The sequence below is a fragment of the Hippopotamus amphibius genome, chromosome 1 (genome assembly GCF_030028045.1).
Source record: "Hippopotamus amphibius kiboko isolate mHipAmp2 chromosome 1, mHipAmp2.hap2, whole genome shotgun sequence".
In the NCBI taxonomy this organism is placed as follows: domain Eukaryota; kingdom Metazoa; phylum Chordata; class Mammalia; order Artiodactyla; family Hippopotamidae; genus Hippopotamus; species Hippopotamus amphibius.
Genome location: NC_080186.1, coordinates 79,130,058 through 79,150,443, shown reverse-complemented (window position 1 = coordinate 79,150,443; position 20,386 = coordinate 79,130,058). Strand labels below are relative to the sequence as shown.

Below are 20,386 nucleotides of genomic sequence, written 5' to 3'. Positions count from 1 at the left end.
TATAATTATTTTTACTTTTTTCAACTCTGATGGGATGAATTCCACTAACCTGTCTTCAGATTTGCTGATCCTTTCTCGTGATTGATCTAGTCTGATGTTGAATCCCTCTATTGAACTTTTCAGTTCAGTTATAGTCATCAATTCTGTGACTTCTGTTCGGTAATTTTTAATATTTTGCATCTCGGTTGAAATTCTTTGTTCATGCATTGCTCTCTTGACCTTGGTGAGCATTTTTACAATCATTATTATTTTTTTTTGGATTTACTTTTTTTTTTATTGGAATATAATTGCTTTACACTCTTGTACCAGTTTTTGAGGTACACCAAGGTCAGTCATCTGTATTTATACACATATCCCCGTATCCCCTCCCTCCCTTGACTCCCCCCCACCCTCCCTGTCCCAGTCCTCCAAGACATCATCCATCATCGAGCTGAACTCCCTTTGTTACACAGCAACTTCCCACTGGCTATCTATTTTACAGTTGGTAGTGTATATATGTCTATGCTACTCTCTCACTTCATCTCAGCTTCCCCTTCACCCCCCGCCTCCCCAAACCTCCAGGTCTCCAGTCCATTCTCTGCATCTGTGTCCTTATTCTTGTCTTGTCACTGAGTTCATCAGTACCATTTTTAGATTCCGTATATATGAGTTAGCATACAGTATTTGTCTTTCTCTTTCTGACTTACTTCACTCTGTATGACAGACTCTAGGTCTATCCACCTCATTACATATAGCTCCATCTCATTCCTTTTTATAGCTGAGTAATATTCCATTGTATATATATTCCACATCTTCTTTATCCATTCATTTGTTGATGGGCATTTAGGTTGCTTCCATGCCCTGGCTATTGTAAATAGTGCTGCAATAAACATTAAGGTACATGTTTCTTTTTGGATTGCGGTTTTCTCTGGGTATATGCCCAGGAGTGGGATTACTGGATCATATGGTAGTTCTATTTTTAGTTTTTTAAGGAACCTGCAAACTGTTTTCCATAGTGGCTGTACCAACTTACATTCCCACCAACAGTGCAGGGGAGTTCCATTTTCTCCATACCCTCTCCAACATTTGTTGTTTCCAGATTTTGTGATGATGGCCATTCTGATCGGTGGGAGGTGATACCTCATTGTGACTTTGACTTGCATTTCTCTGATAATTAGTGACGCTGAACATCTTTTCATGTGTTTGTTGGCCATCTGTATGTCTTCTTTGGAGAAATGTCTATTTAGGTCTTCCACCCATTTGTGGATTGGGTTATTTGCTTTTTTGGTATGAAGCTGCATGAGCTGCTTGTATATTTTGGAGGTTAATCCTTTGTCCGTTGTTTCATAGGCAACTATTTTTTCCCATTCTGAGGGTTGCCTTCTTGTCTTGTTTATGGTTTCTTTTGCTGTGCAAAAGCTAAGTTTCATGAGGTCCCATTTGTTTATTCTTGATTTTATTTCCATGATTCTAGGAGGTGGGTCAAAAAGAATCTTGTCTTGATGTATGTCATACAGTGCTCTGCCTATGTTTTCCTCTAGGAGTTTTATAGTGTCTGGCCTTACATGTAGGTCTTTAATCCATTTGGAGTTTATTTTTGTGTATGGTGTTAGGAATTGTTCTAATTTCATTCTTTTACATGTAGCTGTCCAATTTTCCCAGCACCACTTATTGAAGAGGCTGTCTTTTTCCATTGTATATTCATGCCTCCTTTGTCAAAGATCAGGTGCCCACATGTGTTTGGGCTTACCTCTGAGTTCTCTGTTCTCTTCCATTGATCTTCCTTTCTGTTTTTGTGCCAGTACCATACTGTCTTGATCACTATGGCCTTGTAGTATAGTTTGAAGTCAGGAAGCCTGATTCCACCAACTCCATTTTTCCTCCTCAAGATTGCTTTGGCTATTCAGGGTCTTTTGCGTTTCCATACAAATCGTAAGATTTCTTGCTCTAGTTCTGTGAAAAATGCCATTGGTAATTTGATCGGGATTGCACTGAACCTGTAAATTGCTTTGGGTAGTACAGTCATTTTCACGATGTTGATTCTTCCAATCCAAGAACATGGTATGTCTCTCCATCTGTTAGTGTCGTCTTTGATTTCTTTCATCAATGTCTTAAAGTTTTCTGCATACAGATCTTTTGCCTCCTTAGGCAGGTTTATTCCTAGGTATTTGATTCTTTTTGTTGCAATGGTGAATGGGAGAGTTTCCTTAATTTCTCTTGCTGCTCTTCCGTTGTTAGTGTATAGGAATGCAAGAGATTTCTGTGCATTAATTTTGTATCCTGCTACTTTACTAAACTCATCAATTAGTGCTAGCAGTTTTCTGGTAGAATCTTTAGGGTTTTCTATGTATAATATCATGTAATCTGCAAAGAGTGACAATTTTACTTTTCTTTTCCAATTTGGATTCCTTTTATTTCTTTTTCTTCTCTGATTGCTGTGGCTAAAACTTCCAAAACTATGTTGAATAATAATGGTGAGAGTAGACACCCTTGTCTTGTTCCTGTTTTAAGAGGGAATTCTTTCAGTTGTTCCCCATTTAGAACAATGTTGGCTTTTGGTTTCTCATATGTGGCTTTTATTATGTTGAGGTAATTTCCTTCTGTGCCCATTTTCTGGAGAGCTTTTATCATAAATGGATGTTGAATTTTGTCGAAAGCTTTTTCTGCATCTATTGAGATTATCATATGGTTTTTATCCTTCAATTTGTTGATATGGTGTATCACATTGATTGATTTGCATATATTGAAGAATCCTTGCATCCCAGGGAGAAACCCCACTTGATCATGGTGTATGATTTTTTTAATGTGCTGTTGGATTCTGTTAGCTAGTATTTTGTTGAGGATTTTTGCATCTATATTCATCAGTGATGTTGGTCTGTAATTTTCTTTTTTTGGTGACATCTTTGCCTGGTTTTGGTATCAGGGTGATGGTGGCCTCATAGAATGAGTTTGGGAGTGTTCCTCCTTCTGCTGTATTTTGGAAGAGTTTGAGAAGGATAGGTGTTAGCTCTTCTCTAAATGTTTGATAGAATTCGCCTGAGAATCCATCTGGCCCTGGGCTTTTGTTTGTTGGGAGATTTTTAATCACTGCCTCAATTTATGTACTTGTGATTATTCTGTTCATATTTTCTATTTCTTCCTGGTTCAGTCTTGGAAGATTGTATTTTTCTAAGAATGTATCCATTTCTTCCAGGTTTTCCAGTTTATTGGCAGATAGTTGCTTGTAGTAGTCGCTCATGATCTTTTGTATTTCTGTGGTGTCCGTTGTGACTTCTCCTTTTTCATTTCTAATTCTGTTGATTTGCATCTTCTCCCTTTTTTTCTTGATGAGTCTGGCTAATGGTTTATCAATTTTGTTAATCTTCTCAAAGAACCAGCTTTTAGTTTTATTAATTGTTGCTGTTGCTTCCTTTCTTTTTCATTTATTTCTGCTCTGATCTTTATGATTTCTTTCCTTCTGCTCACTTTGGGGTTTCTTTGTTCTTCTTGCTCTAATTGTTTTAGGTGTAAGGTTAGGTTGTTTATTCGATATTTTTCTTGTTTCTTCAGGTAGGACTGTATTGCTGTAAACTTCCCTCTTAGAACTGCTTTTGCTGCATCCCATAGGTTTTGGGTTGTTGTGTCTTCATTGTCATTTATCTCTAGATATTTTTTGATTTCCTCTTTGATTTCTTTAGTGATTTCTTGGTTGTTTAAGAGTGAATTGTTTAGCCTCCATGGGATTGTATTTTTTGCAGTTTTTTTCTTGTAATTGATATCTAGTCTCATGGCATTGTGGTCTGAGAAGATGCTTGATATGATTTCAGTTTTCTTGAATTTGCCGAGGTTTAATTTATGACCCAAGATGTGATCCTGGAAAATGTTCCATGTGCACTTGAGAAGAAAGTGTATTCTGTAGTTTTTGGATGGAATGTCCTATAAATATCAATTAAGTCGAGATGGTCTAATGTGTCATTTAAAGCTTGTGTGTCTTTATTTTCTGTTTGGATGATCTGTCCACTGATGTAAGTGGGGTGTTCAAGTCTCCCACTATTATTGTGTTATTGTCGATTTCCCCTTTTATGGCTCTTAGCATTTGCCTTATGTATTGAAGTGCTCCTATGTTGGGAGCATAGATATTTACCATTGTGATATGTTCTTCTTGAATGGATCCCTTGATCATTATGTAGTGTCCTTCCTTGTCTCTTGTAATAAGCTTTACTTTAAAGTCTAATGTGTCTGATATGAGTATTGCTACTCCAGCTTTCTTTTGACTTCCATTTGCATGGAATATCTTTTACCATCCCTTTCCTTTCAGTCTATATGTATCCCTTGGTCTGAAGTGGGTTTCTTGTAGGCAGCATATGTAAGGGTCTTGTTTTTGTATCCATTCAGCCAGTCTGTGTCTTTTGGTTGGAGCATTTAATCCATTTACATTTAAGGTGATTATTGACATGTGTGTTCCGATTACCATTTTCTTAATTGTTTTGGGTTTGTATTTGTAGGTGTTTTCCTTTTCTTGTGTTTCCTACTTAGAGAAGTTCCTTTAGCAATTGTTGTAAGGCTGGTTTGGTGGTGCTGAATTGTCTTAACGTTTGCTTGTCTGGAAAGCTTTTGAGTTCTCCCTCAAATCTGAATGAGATTCTTGCTGGGTAGAGTATCCTTGGCTGTAGGTTTTTCTCTTTCAGGACTTTCAGTATATCCTGCCATTCCCTTCTGGCCTGCAGAGTTTCTGTAGAAAGGTCAGCTGTTATCCTTATGGGTTTTCCCTTATATGTTGTTTGTTGCTTTTCCCTTGCTGCTTTTAATATTTTTTGTTTGTTTAATTGTCATTAGTTTGATTAATATTTGCCTTGGAGTATTTCTCCTTGGGCTTATTCTGTGTGGGACTCTCTGTGCTTCTTGGACTTGGTTAATTATTTCCTTTCCCATGTTGGGGAAGTTTTCCACTATAACCTCTTCAAATATTTTCTCAGACCCTTTCTTTTTTTCTTCCTCTTCTGGGATGCCTATGATTCGAATGTTGGTATGCTTAATGTTATCACTGAGGTCTCTGAGACTGTCTTCCATTCTTTTTATTCTTTTTTCTTTTTCTTGCTCTGTGGCAGTTATTTCTCCCATTCTATCTTCCAACTCACTTATTCGTTCTTCTGCCTCAGTCATTCTGCTGGTTATACTATCTAGAGTATTTTTAATTTCAGTTATTTTGTTATCCATTGCTGTTTGTTTGTTCTTTAGTTCTTCTGAGTTCTCATGAACTGTTTCTTGTACTTCCTCTATTTTGTTATCGAGATTTTGTATCATTTTTACTATCATTACTCTGAATTCTTTTTCAGGCATTTTCCTGTTTCCTCTTCATTTATTTGGTCTTGTGGGATTTTTTCCTGCTCCTTTGCCTGCATGATGTTTCTCTGTTTCCTCATGGTAGTCCAAACTTCTGGGGTTGCTTGTCCCGGTGATAAAGGGGTTTATAGAAGACTGTCCAAGCCCCAGACTAATGTCTGAGTGTTGGGTTAAACAAATACTAAGTCTAGGAAACACATACATATATAAGACACACAATTACTGAATCCATTAGGACATAAGGCTCTGGAAAGACCTGACAGAACCCCAGTATGCTATCAGATATTCAAAGAGAAACCCAACAGAAATTGAAAACCAAAACAGAATGAAACAGAAACAAAAGCAAAAACAAACAAATAACACCTTACACTTACAAACACAAATCCAGGGAGATATTGAAAGCTAGGATCAAATATAAAAAGGAGCTAGAGTACCACCAGACAGAATGGAGATTCTCAGAATGAAATTAGACAATTGTACTAAGAACTAAAATAAAGACAAAAACCTAATATTAAATACCAAGGCAGTGTGTCATCTGGAGAATAGAGCAAGGAGTCTGAGCAGATCAATAGTGTTGCTTCTATGTTAAGATAAAATAAACTAAAAATGGATAGAAGATGGGAACGGAAGATCATAGTGTGCCTGGAAACATGTAAATAAAAAGAAGGGAATAGAAATGCATAAAGGATAGAGATGAAAGGAAGGTAGGAGAGATATATAGTCCATACTAGCAAAAACTTAGCTAGAAATAGAAGTATATAAAAAGGCTAAAAATAAAAATAGAATAAAAAATAGAATTAAAAAATGTCATAAAACTTATAGATCCCTTAGGACTAAGTTCGTAATTAATAAAAAAAAAAACCGGAACTGATCCCAGAATGGACCAGTTCAATAGAATTGATACTAATATTTCTGTTTCCTTAGAGTCTCAGCTGTAAGTGTCCTTCTACTCGCCATGGGTTTTTTGTATTATTCTGTGACCAGCAGAGCTTCCTTTATTGTTCCTCTGTAAGCGTTGGTGTGTGGGAAGGGAGAGGGTACAATAGTGGCTCCTTCCCCTGGGAGTGAGTGAGCAGTGGCGCTCTGTTGTTTCAGTTGGGCTTGGATGTGCCTGTTGCAGAGGGGCGCTGGTGGCTCAGGTGTAAACAGAATGTCTCAGAGTGGGGCCTCTCTCCGAGCTTCTTTGTTCTCGGCAGCCTCTCTGCTGCCAGCGTTCCAAGGGGTTTTATAGCTAGCCCCGCCCAAGGGCCTGAGGGTCCCTGTCATCCCTGAGTGCCTTAGGTGGCCCACAGGGGTTCCTCCACTGCCTGCTGCAGGCTCCAAAAGAGAGAGAGAGAGGCTATGCCCGTGGCTCCTCCCCCCCGCCCGTGAGCCTGCAGCATCCAGTCGCCATCATGGCCAGGTAGCTCTCAGGGGCAGGCACTCCTCGCCACAGACCTCTTCCCTCCTGTCCTCTCGGTCCGTCACCTTACTGGCAACAATTTTTCTCACCCTGAACCAGCTCTCCGGTTCCCACACTCCCGCTCCCGGACCCTCTGTCCAGCTGTGAATCGACATCTCAGTCTGGGAACGCTGAGCTGTGGTGTGGACCCTCTGTGTGTTTCTCACTGCTCCCACCTGCCACAGCTCAGCTGCTTCACCCTCTTTGAGCCGTCGTAAATGCCTCCCTACCGGTTATGTCGGGATCTTTGTGGTCCTTTCTGGTGTCCTAGATCATCTGCTGGTGTTCAGTTGGTTCTCTGTGGGATTTATTGCATCTTTTGGTGTGTTCCCAATGCATCTGTGGAGAGGGATGTATTCCACGTCCCTCGACTTCGCCGCCATCCTTTCCCCACCACAGCCATTATTTTGAACTCTCTCAGGTAAGTCACTTTGTTTCATTAAGATCTGTTCTGGATATTTATCATGGCCTTTTGTTTGGAACATTATCTTTGTTTCTTCCTTCACTGGTGTCTAGGCGTTACATGAAACAGCCACCTCTTCCAGTCTTGAATGAATGGTTTCTTGTAGGAGATGGACCTTGTCATTCAGCCCAGCCTGAGCTCTTAGTTGTCTCTCAACCTTTTGTGACTGTCTGAGCCTCCTACTTTGCTTTTAGTGCTTCTTTAGGGGGTATGCTAAGACCTGTCTGTGTATCCAAAGGGGAGGATTGCGGTTAGCACCTAGATGCAGACGGGTTAGAACCTGGACCCTGAGGCTGCAGCTGAGAAAGTACGTATTGATAGTTAAGCCCCATCCAACGGGAAAAGGAAATGGGCATTTTTTTTTCCTGTTCCCTTTGTGCTGAGCACAGGTGCACAGTCACTAGGGGATGGTGGGAGGGGAGCCCCTGCATCCATTAAGAATTGTGTTTTTGTTTGCTACTGTCCTGTGGGATTCATGAATGCAAGCCCCATTAGCTATCAGAGCCAGACGACCCAGGAGGTATTCCTTGAATGTTACACATAAAAGTTAGGGTACAGACGTGTCCAAGCACCTTCCAGGGAGATACTCGTGATTGGAGTGGGCCAGAGGAGGAGGTGGGAGAGGGGTCCTTCAGCTTCCCCAGTCTGGGGGGAAGACGGCAGCTGCCCCTTGCCCCTGCTAGAGTTGGAGCCTGGCCTTAGGTAGCAGCTTTTAAAGTATGCAGATACGCCTCTTCCAGAGGAAGGCTGGGAGGTGGGCAATTTTGCCTGCTCCCTCTGCACCTGGCCTGCTCCCTCTGCACCTGGCCCTGATCGTCACAGTGAGCTCTGTGTGCCCATTAAGAATGCTTTATTCTCTATAGCCTTCTGGATCGCACGAACACAAACCCTGTTGGCTTTCAGAGCTGGGTATTTCGGGAACCCAGACCTCCAATAGGAGTCTTAAAAGTTGGAGTGCTAGGTGTGACGTCCAGATGCTTCACTCCTCAGGGAGAAGCTAAGAATTGGGAGTTCTCTCCTGATGCACAGTGCTGTTGCGGGCTTGAGGTATATGGGGAGACTGTACCGTAGCTCAGCCCTTCCTGCCCATTTGGTGTGGGTATTTTCTCATTTGTTTAATACGTAGGAGCTGCTCAGCTAGTCTCTGGATCTCTTTTAGAGGGAAGTGTTCCATGTGTAGCTGTACACCTGGAGCATCTGTGGGAGGAGGGGAGCTCTGGAGCCTCCCTGGTCATCTCTGCCTTATCCCTCTTAGCATGGATGATTGAGAACTGCTTTATATACAAGGGCAGACAGATTAATCAGTTGTCCCCTTTGAAGTTGAACCCGGTTTTTAAAATTGAGGCCTTTGTTGGTTCAAAAACTGTTGTAATTTTAATTGTAATGTGAGAAGGCTCTTTTGTATTGCTAGAAGCTTTCCTTATGAGTCATTTCTACATTCTTGTATATTGTTATATAATTCTTCAATAAGTTTGTTACACACAGTATTTTATAAAAGCTAAAGGAGTTAGGTGGTCATAGGGTTGTGCTACATAATTTTTTTTTTGGGGGGGGGGTACACCAAGTTCAATCATCTGTTTTTATACACATACCCCCTTTTCCCTCCCTTGTGCTACATAATTTGATTCAATGTATCGATTACTGTGACTACTTGTGAGAAACATTTTGGCCCTTCTTTTCATGAACACTTCTGGATTAGAATATCTGAGATGGAACCCGGAAATCTGCATTTTAACAAGCTTTCCAATTGATTATTCTGTGGACTAAAGTTGGAGTTCATATTGCTTTCATTATGCTATTTTGTTGACATCTTTTGCTAGTGTACACACCTACTAGTTTATTCTCTTGCCACGTCTTTTATTACTAGATGAACTTAACATCTAATTTGATACGCAGTTCAGTTCCTTAGCCACACTCCTTCCTCAGAGGAATATTGATATCTGGTATTGGTATTCTGATTCATTGAGGTTTAACTACATACAAACAGCAGAAGCAACTACAGTGTCGCTTTTTCTTTCCCAAAAATGTGGGGAGCAGAGGAGAGAGGACATTAAGAAGCTGGTTTGTATTTTCCAAAAGTTCCACAGGTGATTTTGATATAGAAATTTCTTGTGTAGTTTTTTTTGATAGCTGTTATTTATCCTGCTATTCTGTTTTTACACCAAATCACGAGCAGAAATGGTTTTCTTATAAATATCTTTAACAAACCAATTTTAATTTAGATTTTAGCATTAGTTATGGTTTCTTTTTCGAACAGGTGTCATCTTTAAGAAATGAAAAGCGAGGCTCATCCTATCTCATCTCTGCCCCAGAAGGTGGTTCAGTGGAGTTTGTTGACCAGCACTCTCAGGGCACAGGAGCATATTACATGGAAACCTACTTAAAAAAGAAGCGAGTGTACTGAGTTTTCTCCTTATCAATTCATAAGGTTCTTTGCAGTATCTCTGCTGTTCATCGCTGCCTTAACTACATTCAGACTAGCCATATCCTTTAAATACGGGTTTATAACTTCCCAGAAGGAACTGTGCTGTGCAGCAGGCAGAATTGCCAAATTAAAAAAGTAGCAATAAGAAGAGACATCAATGAGGACATATTCCACTAGAATTAGATGCATCTTAATGTGATATTAACGTACAGTCTGTTGGAGAAATTAACATATGTTCTGCTATTCCTTGTTTAGGACTGGGAATAATTTCGACACCATATATAAAAGTTTGAAGCAATAAATGGGAAACATTGTTTCCTGAGCCTTAGCATAAATTTCTGATAAGCCAACGTGCATTTCAATTTATCAGTACTTTCCCTAGAAATCACAGATGTTTAAAATTTTTCCCAGAAATTACAAGAATGTGAGTACAAAATGCAGTGATTGGTAATGTTATAAAAATGCTCTACATGCAAAGTTATTACCCCCACACCAGTCATGCAATATAAAAAACATAGCGTGAGAGTGACATGCAGGGTATGCACTACTATAGATGCTTTACTTTTAATGTGTTATTTACCATTTATACCTCTTGTGAAAAACAAGATTTTCTTTTTTTTTTTTTAAGTAGCTTTGGTGATCTAATTTCAGGGGTTGGCAAACTACTCCCTGTGGTCAAATTCAGTCCTCCACCTGTTTTTGTACTGCCTGCAAGCTAAGAATGATGTTTACATTTTTAAATGCTTGGAGGGAAAAAAATGTTTGACTTGAAATTCAAATTTCAGTGTCCATACATAAAATTTTATCAGAACACAACCATGCTCATTCAGTTACATATCATGTATGGCTAACTTTTGTGCTACAGTGGCAGAGCTGAGTAGCTGTGACTGAGAGCTGAGTAGCTGCAAAGCCTAAAATATTTACTATCTGGCCCTTTATAAAGTTCACAGACTCCTGATCTAATACTATTAATTCTCTAATCCTTTTACGTCACACCTACAAAAAGACCCTTAACTTTTACAATAGATTTGTAGATGGCAAGGAACGTATGTTTCTGTGTCTTAGTTCATAGCACAGTGATGATTAATTTACTGAACCAGGGCACATTTTGGTTATCAAATGATGTATTTCCGCAATATAGTAAAACAGTCAATTCTGCCCTTTCTGAAGGAGTCTTATGGCGCAACAGTATTTATAACCATTTTGAGATAATAAGCTATGCCTCACTCTCTGCTGTGTCTCTTCTTCTTCTGCAGTGTGTTAGGCTGAAAAATTATCAGCTACTTAACCCAATTTACTTTTGAAAGAATTGTGTTTATTGCATATAACTTTTGAATCACCATTTCCTGAAGACCTTGGTATTAAATGCATGAGAAACCCTTTTGCTATCTAGAAATTTCTAAGTTTGTTCTTCGTTATGAGACACTGATGTGGAGTTAATGGGTCTCAGTGATCCTGGTCTTTTTGAAATCATTAAATATCTTGTATTTGGGGAACTTATTGACTATGATAGAAGGTATCTCTCCTGTTTTAATTATGAAGTTTAAAATTGGTACATATGTTGTAGGATTTGTAAAGACTTGGTCTAATGTATTGCCTGTGTTAACTTCTATTGGCAAATGACAGCTAGAAAGTGAAACTAAGATAATTTCTAATAAGTATACTACCTATAAATAACTGATCGGGATAGGCATCCCTCAATTCTGACTCAGTAGATGAATAATGGGTTCTCCATGCTCTGCACGTCTTGCCATTTTCCTGTTGCATAAGCCTCTTCATTGCTTTGTCACTTCTATGACAGTACAAATAGAAAAAAGGGAAGATGGTGAATTTTGAAAACGTAAGCAGGAAGAGGCTGAAAGAACTGAACGGTATGTGGGGTTCACAACGTGTGGGTCTGCCATCCGTACTGGCCTATGCCGCACCCTCGCTGGGACAGAACAGATGAGCACAGATCAAGTGGTGTCAGCAATAAGGACCACCACCAACGCTCTCCCCACCCCCAGCCTATACTGTTATTTTTCTATGTAAGCAAACTGTTTGAAATGCTTTGAAAATGAACTCTTACTATTAAAAGGCGTATGCATGTGAAGTCTCTAGTATATTTATTTGTATAAAGAGTTAACAAAGTGCATAAAGAGTGGCCACAGGTTTGACAGAGACCTTGGTGATGGAGGGTTACTGGATAAATTTAAATGGCAAGTTTACTGTTGCCATTGAATCAATATATAACTTTTTCAGGCTCAAAGGTGAAAAGTAATATCAAACATGCTAGACAGTGTCAACAAAAAGTTTTTCAGACTCTTGGTCAAAAAGGTCTTCTGGTTCACATTAAATCAGAGATTTGACATTTTTGGTTACCCAGCTACCTCCCAGCAAACTGAAAACTGTCTCGTGGATCCTGAACTCCCACCGTGCTTCTAGCTGGGTCTTTCAAGTTTTGCACCATAGGGTGATGGCCAAAATAGTGATCGACTCTTGCAGATGGATGGTAAGTACTGAAACACTCTAAGAACAGTGCAATGTACATGGTATATATGCATTCAGCATCCAGAACCATGGCTGGCACAGCCTTCCCCCAAGTGGTAGAGTTCTAAAAGCATATACACTGACATTTCTGAAAAGCATGTATAATAGCATCCAGGTTGGAATCAATTCTGATTAAAGGTACACTGTTTAGGGAAGCACTGGTACAAGTTTAGTTCTCAAGAATTAACATCATGCAGCAAAGTATCTATTCCACCGCTGCCCCCCCGGATATGACCAGTTTTCTCAAAAATGGGTACCGCTCACCCATGGGGACAGGAGCTAAGCCACTGCAGAAACAACGTAAAGTTTATCTCCTACTGTTGACAGGAATACACTCATCTTTGTATAGAAACAACAGTATACTAACTGGTAGCTAATATTTCAAGAATGTTTCATCTATCACTGTACAGATACTGAAACTGGAGGGCATATTACAGTATCAGCTAAGCCCATCAATCTTTATCTTTGATTTATGTGCCAGAAAAACATTTCACATCAACTGGCAGCTACGAAAAAGCAATCATCTTGAGACTTTGGTCAGCTCCTCTTGTTTTGAAAAACCCCATTCTGGTACTCAATTGTGGTGTAAAATTAACCAGACGAAACAGTGGCATACCTTTCCAAAAGGACGGGTGCTTAAGTGCTTTCTAATATTTTGGTTGTCGTTATTTGTCACTAAGTTACTGGTGCCAAATTTAAAGAGGAAGTACTTATACATATTAAGCACCACAGTGTGCTTTATACATGGATACATACCCCAGTATCTTTTTAGACAGAATACAAACTTTTTCCAGTAAGAACACATTTTTTTAAATGGCTTGGGTATTGGTTAGGGGTAGGAGGACTTGATACACAGTAGAATTTATGCTTCTTATTTTAGAAGTGCTTCAAATCCCTCAATAAGGTTCTGAAAGGTTGTCCGATTGGATGGTTGGAATTCCCAGCATTTTCTCATAAGCTGATAAACCTGTAAAAAGAAAAAAATAACAGTAAAAATGTTTCGGAGATTTTTTTTTTTTAATTATAGAAATATCAAGAGGGAGAACATAATTTTGAAAATGTGAATGATTTTCCTTAAGGAATACTAGAAAGCAAGAGTATCTGAATAACTTAAAATATAGAAAATGTGATACATCTATAGTTCATAAATAATACTTTAACACTTGAGAAACTCACGGCTTAACTGACCTTGCAAAAAATCCAGGTCATTAATTACTATAAACCAGTGTAAGGGTGATGTTATACCTCACTTTGGACTCCAAACTTCCTGACTGGCTGCTTCATTCTTTGGCTCAAACATACTATTCAGTACATCTTACGTAGTCTAAAGCGTCTTAAAGGCTCAATTCAGTTAGAAACACAGAAAACTGAACGTCACAAATGCTGCTGCTAAGTGGGATAAGCTTACACACAAAAATGCAATTATGTGTATTTGTCACAATAAGGCTGCACCAAAATATGCTGCTTTAGGGGCCCACGGAGGTCAGCCTGCTTTTGAAGGGAATCCCTTTCTTTGAACATAACTTGTGGCTGTCATCTGCCCCAAAGATGATTTTCTCAGATATCTTACCTGAAATTCAGCTTCAGAAAACTGTTTTAAAAGATATTTCTACTCCTTCCTGCTCCCCCACTCCAATCCCATGCTAGATAATTCAAGCAGTGAAAACAGTAAAAACTGAGTTTTATTACTGTGAAATGGCCCATAAATACCTCTTCTGGACAGCTGGGTGGACAAGGCAAACGTTTTCCTTCTTTTAATGTATTCACAAGTCTTGTTACTGTCATCTGGCCATGAGTTGGGCCTATCATTTTCAGGAACAACTATGTAAAATAAAACCAAACAAAATATTTTACTTTGTACATATTTATATATACACCAGATAGATTAAGGTAAAATTTCTAGAACTGGAAATTAAAACAATAAAAAGGCTTTTCTCCTTAAAATGAAAGTCCAAGACAATTTTCCTTTCCACTATAACACACTGATTGGATTCCATTTAAGAACGAAACTTACAAATCAGAAGGATGGACACATTTTAATTGGGTGCTAGATTCAAACCAAGGACAAGTAAGACTTACCGCCATGGGACTGGAATCTGAATCACAGTAAGTAAGCAGCTCGTGCAGAGTCACTCCGAAAGACCAGACATCAGAGGCGATATAAAACTTACACTGGATTAAACATTCTGGAGCATACCTGAAAGAAAGCAGAACACGAAACTTCATTTCCCACGAGGGATATTCCAAAAAACATTAGAGTAACTCAGAAAAATCAGCTCTCTGGTTTGTCTTAGAATTCAGTATCCTAAGACATGTGAGTGTGTACTACATGTCAGTCACACATACACTGCTGTGGTGCGCGTCTGACCTGTGAACAATACCCCTGTGGGCTCTTGGTACACATTTGCTCCAAACATCAGTCAGACAAGTCTGTGCTCCTCATTTCACAGAGCACAGGCTCTCCACGGAGAGGGAATGGGGGAGGAAGTGATGACAAGACGCCCGGGTTTTATTTGCCTGCAACCTCAGTTTAAGTCAGCAGTGACCTTAGTGCCCAGTCTTCTTCCAATGTCAGCTGTTTTGGTGAGTGATACCCAACTGCCTGAGCCAGAAATTGAGGCATCCCCATATCCGGTCTCAAATACTTCTCAAACCTACTCACTTCTAAACCCCACTGTCATTGCCCAAACTCACTGTCCCAGTTCACACCATCACCGGCTCTGGCCAAATCAGACTCCTTGGCTTCAATCTTGCTCCTCTCCCTCCCACAGTGATCTTTTTAAACAGAGGTCCCTGTCCTTAATCCCCCCAACAGCATCCCAAAGCTCTTGGGATGGAGTCGGCATCTGTAACTCAGCGTCCATGGTGTTGCCTTAGTAACTGCCGAGACCTCCCTTCATGAATCAGCCACATGGAACTGATCTCATTCCTGGGACAGCCTCTGCTCTGTGCCACTCTTGCTGTCACACATGCCGCCTTCTAACCATCTTTACAAACCCCCAAGGATCTTTCAAGGCCTTATCTTAACAGAACTTTCAGAAAACCAAGCCTGAACCCTTCATGGTTATGGTACCAAGAAACTGGCCGCCTCACCCATTAAATTCTAAACTTGGTTGGCTAGTTCCCCCTTGTGTCTCTAGTACCTGGCACAAAGCAGGGCCCTGATACACATTTCTTTAATGACTAAATGGAGGTCTGGCCTCGGGTGGGAGAGACCCATGTCTGTGTCCCTGCAGGATGCACCTTGTGGTGTGGGTCAGTTCTACAGGACAGGGCAGAGTGGGGACTCCAGCAGTTTCCCTCAGATAGTGTTCCAGGCTGAGAGGGGCTGACGTCAAGGTGTGGCGTTCCACCCAGGATACTCTGGTGATTCATGAGAGGATGGCCAAGCTTCCCATGGATTTTGCTCTGTTCTGTCTGGGCTCTACCTGAATCTGCCAATGCCTTCCTGTCACCTTCCTGCCCCTTCCTCCTACCTGCCCTCCAGGCTTACTCTACATGGATGTGACTACTCCAGCTGCTAACAGTTTTAAGAACTGTATCAGAGGAATGACTTCTCCAGGGAAGATGGAGATGCTGAGCTTTGTCAGATTTCTTCCTTAGAAGATGCTGTCCTATGAAGCTCAGGCATTTCTGTGTCGCTTTCAGTGAAACAGCTTAAAAGATGTTTCTTGAAGGCAAAAATCAGTCAATTCCAAACGATCTGAGTCTCTTCTAATCTGGACTAATAAGAGACATTAACTTAGCTAGAAAGGACCTATCAGAACAGTGGAAACCCTATGAAGCATTGATGAAATCTGTTTGATTCAGTTACCAAAACACAGGGCTGTCCCGATCGTCCTTGACTGTGTAGTACTCCTTATCAGTTTCAATGGCTTTGGTTAGACCGAAGTCCCCAATTTTCACTTGGTGTTCACTCTCAACAAGGACGTTTCTTGCTGCTAAGTCCCGGTGAACGTACTGCCGAGAACCCAAATAGTCCATCCCCTGAGGGAGAGAAGTAAAGGCAGAGCACGTTACTGAAGGTCTGTTCAGACTGGATTTTGTATCTACGACTTCAAAACAAAAAATATATATAAATGTCATTTCATTCACATATCACTTTTTTTTTTGCTTTTATTTCTTTGCAGAAAGTTATTTAGACCAACCTGATTCCAAGAAATACACATTAAAGAAACCATATTAACAAATCAGTCCACTTTCTTAGCAGAGGCTAATTTTCAATCCAAATCATGCAGAACAAAATAAACTCAGTACAATTACTGGAAAGTCTCCCACTTGCAGCCTAATTACAAACCAATTACCCAGGACAGAGTGCCTGATTTTTAAATTTTTACCAGGCTCTTTTTTTGTTCCTTTTTACCTTACAAATCTGAACGGCGTATTTTAACTGCTGTTTGAGGTTAATTTTGTTCTTATTCTTCGGAAGATACTCCTTAAGGCTTCCCGACGGCAGAAACTCCATGATGAGCTTAATACCGTTTCCTCCTGTTTAGAGAAAACAGGCAAACAGCCCATCAGTACAAGGTTGCCACATGAAGGAACTGTGGGAGAGGAAAGGACACAGGGCCTGGAGACAGAGGACCTGAACTGATTTTGGCAACGCCTCTGAATCACAGGCAGGTTGCTGAACCTCGTAGGTTCCAGAATCTCAGGATGCTCAGCAGTGAACAGGGCACCTTCCCCAGGGTCATCAGCACTAATGAGACAAACTGTTCTGCAGACCACTAGGCAAATGATGATTTTTAAAAATTATGAGCCACACCATTTTACTACCAATTTAAAAACATAACACATGAATATTGTATAATCCATGAACCTTAATACATGTATTAAGATATAATACATGAATTCTTGTAAAAAAGATACACTTATTAATAAATACTACTTGCCACCTTGATTTAGACAACTAGAAATGAAGTTCCCTGTCTAGTGTTGGATCAGAAGAACAGGGAGGGCTTCCCTGGTGGCACAGTGATTGAGTCTGCCTGCCAATGCAGAGGACACGGGTTTGAGCCCTGGTCCGGGAGGATCCCACATGCCTCGGAGCAACTAAGCCCGTGTGCCACAGCTACTGAGCCCATGTGCCACAACCACTGAAGCCCACACGCCTAGAGCCCGAACTCCGTAACAAGAGAAGCCACTGCAATGAGAAGCCTGAGCACCACAATGAAGAGTAGCCCCCTCTAGTCGCAACTAGAGAAAGCCCGCACACAGCAATGAAGACCCAACGCAGCTAAAGTTAAAATAAAATTAAGATTAAATTAAATAGGTAACCACGTAAACTTAAAAAAAAAGAAAAAGAAGAAGAAGAACAGGGAAAGGGGAGGAGTGGGCATCAGTTTCACCTGGCAGATGAGCCCTAGTGTGCGAATACCGGGACACGGGAAGTCTAACCCCCAGTGTGGGCGTAGGAAGAGCCAAGAGAGACAGTGCTGGAATTGCCCCCTGCCTGGGAGGGAGGCTGGGTAGCTCTCCCAGGAGTTCTGCAGCTGCTGAGGGATCTGACATACGTACGGCTTTAAAGTCCTACACAGGGGCCATCAGCTAGCACTCAGGTGGTCCAGATGAGGCCAAGGGCACTGCCTGTTCAGCACTGGCCTTTATGACCCCAGACAGTCACTCAGTCTTTAAACCCACCCCACTTTGCACAACATACCGTCTTCTGTGCAGATGCCTTTATACTTCACAATGTTCTCATGATAAAGGTTTCTTAAGATTTCAATTTCTTTCTTCAGATCAGCTATGTGGTTCCCTCCGCTCTCAGGCTTCAGGGATTTGACAGCCACCTGCTCCCCTGTATTGTCCCCCTCAGGGTCATACCTGCAGAGCTCGACCTTCCCAAAGTGGCCCTGGAGGGAAAGATGCACGTGCTTGATCAGAGAAGCCCCAGCCTGGGCCAGCAGGACACACTTCAAAGACGAGGCTTTCTCCTGCTGCTGCCCGCCCTGAACGCCAGGGTGCACGCGCTGCCTGCCCGTGCAAGTAGCAAGCTCTTACCTGGCCTCTTCCCACTCGCCACAGCCTGCCCCCACTTGGCTCACATGCCACCCCTTCTATCACTGAGCTAAGACAAGAAAGGGATCAAGTGACTAGTGAACCAAACACACCAATCCTAATTTCCATGAAAGTGTAACCCAAAAGAAAATGGAGGCTATTTCTGGACATGCAGGACAACTGTGGATTCTTTGGCGGCCCTGGGTCCACGCGACAGGAGGCACCGCAACGTGGCTACAAAGAGCAAAGCATGAGGAGTCTTTAGAAGACATGGGTTAGATTCCAGCTAAGCCACCTGCCAGTGATTCGAGCCCGGCTGCCCAATCTTCCCAGCTGGCTCCAGAGGTGCTCAGTGTACACAAGCCCTCAGGGGTGCTGGGAGGAAGCGGGAATGCCTGGCACTTGGCCTTGGCACATGGCAGGTACTCAAGGCGGCAAAGCCTTTATTAACTATAGAAAATCTGTATAAAGATGCAAATACCAGTAGCTTCTCTAGTCACACTTACTGTTAGGAAACTGCCATTCAAGGTCCAGAGGAAAAGCTAGCATTCTATTTTGGTGTTCTGTGAAGTAAATCCATCCCTCATTTAAGCAGCCTCACAGGATGTATATTCCCAGAAAAGTCAGAGATAGGGATTTTTCTATTTCCACCATATCTATATCCATCCCCCATGGATGGGTTCCCCACCCCCCTTTTCATTCTCTCTGTCACTTCGAGAAAAAGCAAGTCTCCTTAGGGAGCTGATCGATGTCCCGTGTGCACGGACAGGCAGGTGTGTGCACGGACAGGCAGGTGTGTGCACGGACAGGCAGGTATATGCACGCTGCCACCGTGTGTCAAATGGAGAAACATACAATCCCAAAGAAAACACAGTAAGATGCGTTCTCTTTTAAACTCTGACCCGAAATGAGAGAGAATGGAGAGCAGCTTTAGACATCCAGAGAGGTGAAATGTCAGCAGGGACTGGAGTGCAACTTGCCTCTCCCAAGTCGCGGATCCTTTTTAAGAAACGCTTTTCAAAATGTGTGGGATCCACCTCCGTTGCCGGCTTCTTTTCTGATACAATGTCTGGATCTAGCAGAAGAGAAAAGAGAACGTGTTAAAAAGGAGTGAGTGGCCCTCACAGGCGCCCTGTTATCCCCCTCCCCCAGGCACTGGCTGGGCTTGGTTACATAGCTCAGGGCAGAGTCTTACTCTGTTCCTCCAGCTTATTGATGTCTCTCATGATGGCTCGGAAGAAGGGTCTCTGGTTGGGGTCATAGTTCATGCAGCGGGTCATAAGGTCAGCTAGCTCCTTACAAGACGGGGTCACTGGCCTGCACCGGCTTTCGTAGAACCGCTCTTTCTGCAAAGAAGAGGACCACATGGAAGAAACCAAAGCAACCACCCACAAACGTTTTAGCCCCAGCTCAGAAGGAGTTACCTGACAATCCCTAATTTAATTCCCAACAGCTCTGCTTAAAAAGTAGACTTCATAAACGTGGGTGCTACTGTTGGCGTTCTCCCTGTTGTAGGAAGTCTGTCCTGATACTAAAATAATCCAAATTCAAGGAAAACAGGCAGTATATCCCAGCCAGTCCCAAATAAGCTGTATTCCAGCAAAATCATGCAACCTTCTGGAATATGATTTGGCAACATGTGCAGAAATCTTCAGATTCTTCAAACTCTTTGACTCATTAATTGCAATTATTGAATGACTCAGAAATAAGTCAGATAGAAACTATGATTTGTTTAAAGATACTCCCTGCAGAATTAGAAAGAACATTACAAATTTGAAAACAACCTCAATGCCAAATATAAAATTAGTTACATAAATCAGTTTAATGAAACAATGAACTCTTACATCAAATTAGTAAAAACTGTAAGATGTTTAATTGTATAGCAAAGTACTCAACCTTAAATGAAAAAATACACATTAAATGAAAAAAATAACTGTATCTAGCATGGTCCCGAGTTTATTTAAAAAAGAGATATAAACAGACGGGAAGACAACATGCCAAAGTGCTAAATGTTAGGGGTGACAGGAATATAGTGATTAACATTTTCTTTTTTAAAAAACAGTCTTCCCTGTTTTCCAAACTCCCGTCGACTGCTTAGTATTTTACAATTCTGAAATAACTGACGCCACGTTAAACAATGAAGTGAATTTGCTACACTGCAGGCCCTGGTCCATAAGTGACTCTCGAGGTACTAGTTTCTCTTCTGGTCCCTGTGGGTCCTGGGGTGGGG

General features: G+C 41.2%; 2 protein-coding genes across 5 annotated transcripts in view; one reads left to right on the top strand and one right to left on the bottom strand.

Annotated features, from left to right (window-relative positions):
- RAVER2 (ribonucleoprotein, PTB binding 2) overlaps positions 1-11,700 on the top strand; it is a 117,821-nt gene extending 106,121 nt beyond the window's left edge. For all 4 annotated transcript variants that reach the window (XM_057717391.1, XM_057717384.1, XM_057717407.1 and 1 more), the window contains one exon: positions 9,463-11,700. In XM_057717391.1, the coding sequence (XP_057573374.1) occupies positions 9,463-9,609 (147 nt within the window). In that variant the 3' untranslated portion in view covers positions 9,610-11,700. The remainder of the gene's footprint in view (positions 1-9,462) is intronic.
- Positions 11,701-11,718: 18 nt separating this feature from the next.
- JAK1 (Janus kinase 1) overlaps positions 11,719-20,386 on the bottom strand; it is a 135,216-nt gene continuing 126,548 nt past the window's right edge. Inside the window, exons 18-25 of the mRNA XM_057717374.1 lie at positions 19,352-19,502; positions 19,137-19,231; positions 17,819-18,011; positions 16,523-16,647; positions 15,974-16,146; positions 14,239-14,356; positions 13,870-13,980; positions 11,719-13,126 (exon numbers count right to left, since the gene is read on the bottom strand). Coding sequence (XP_057573357.1) covers positions 13,031-13,126; positions 13,870-13,980; positions 14,239-14,356; positions 15,974-16,146; positions 16,523-16,647; positions 17,819-18,011; positions 19,137-19,231; positions 19,352-19,502 — 1,062 coding nt within the window. The 3' untranslated portion in view covers positions 11,719-13,030. The remainder of the gene's footprint in view (positions 13,127-13,869; positions 13,981-14,238; positions 14,357-15,973; positions 16,147-16,522; positions 16,648-17,818; positions 18,012-19,136; positions 19,232-19,351; positions 19,503-20,386) is intronic.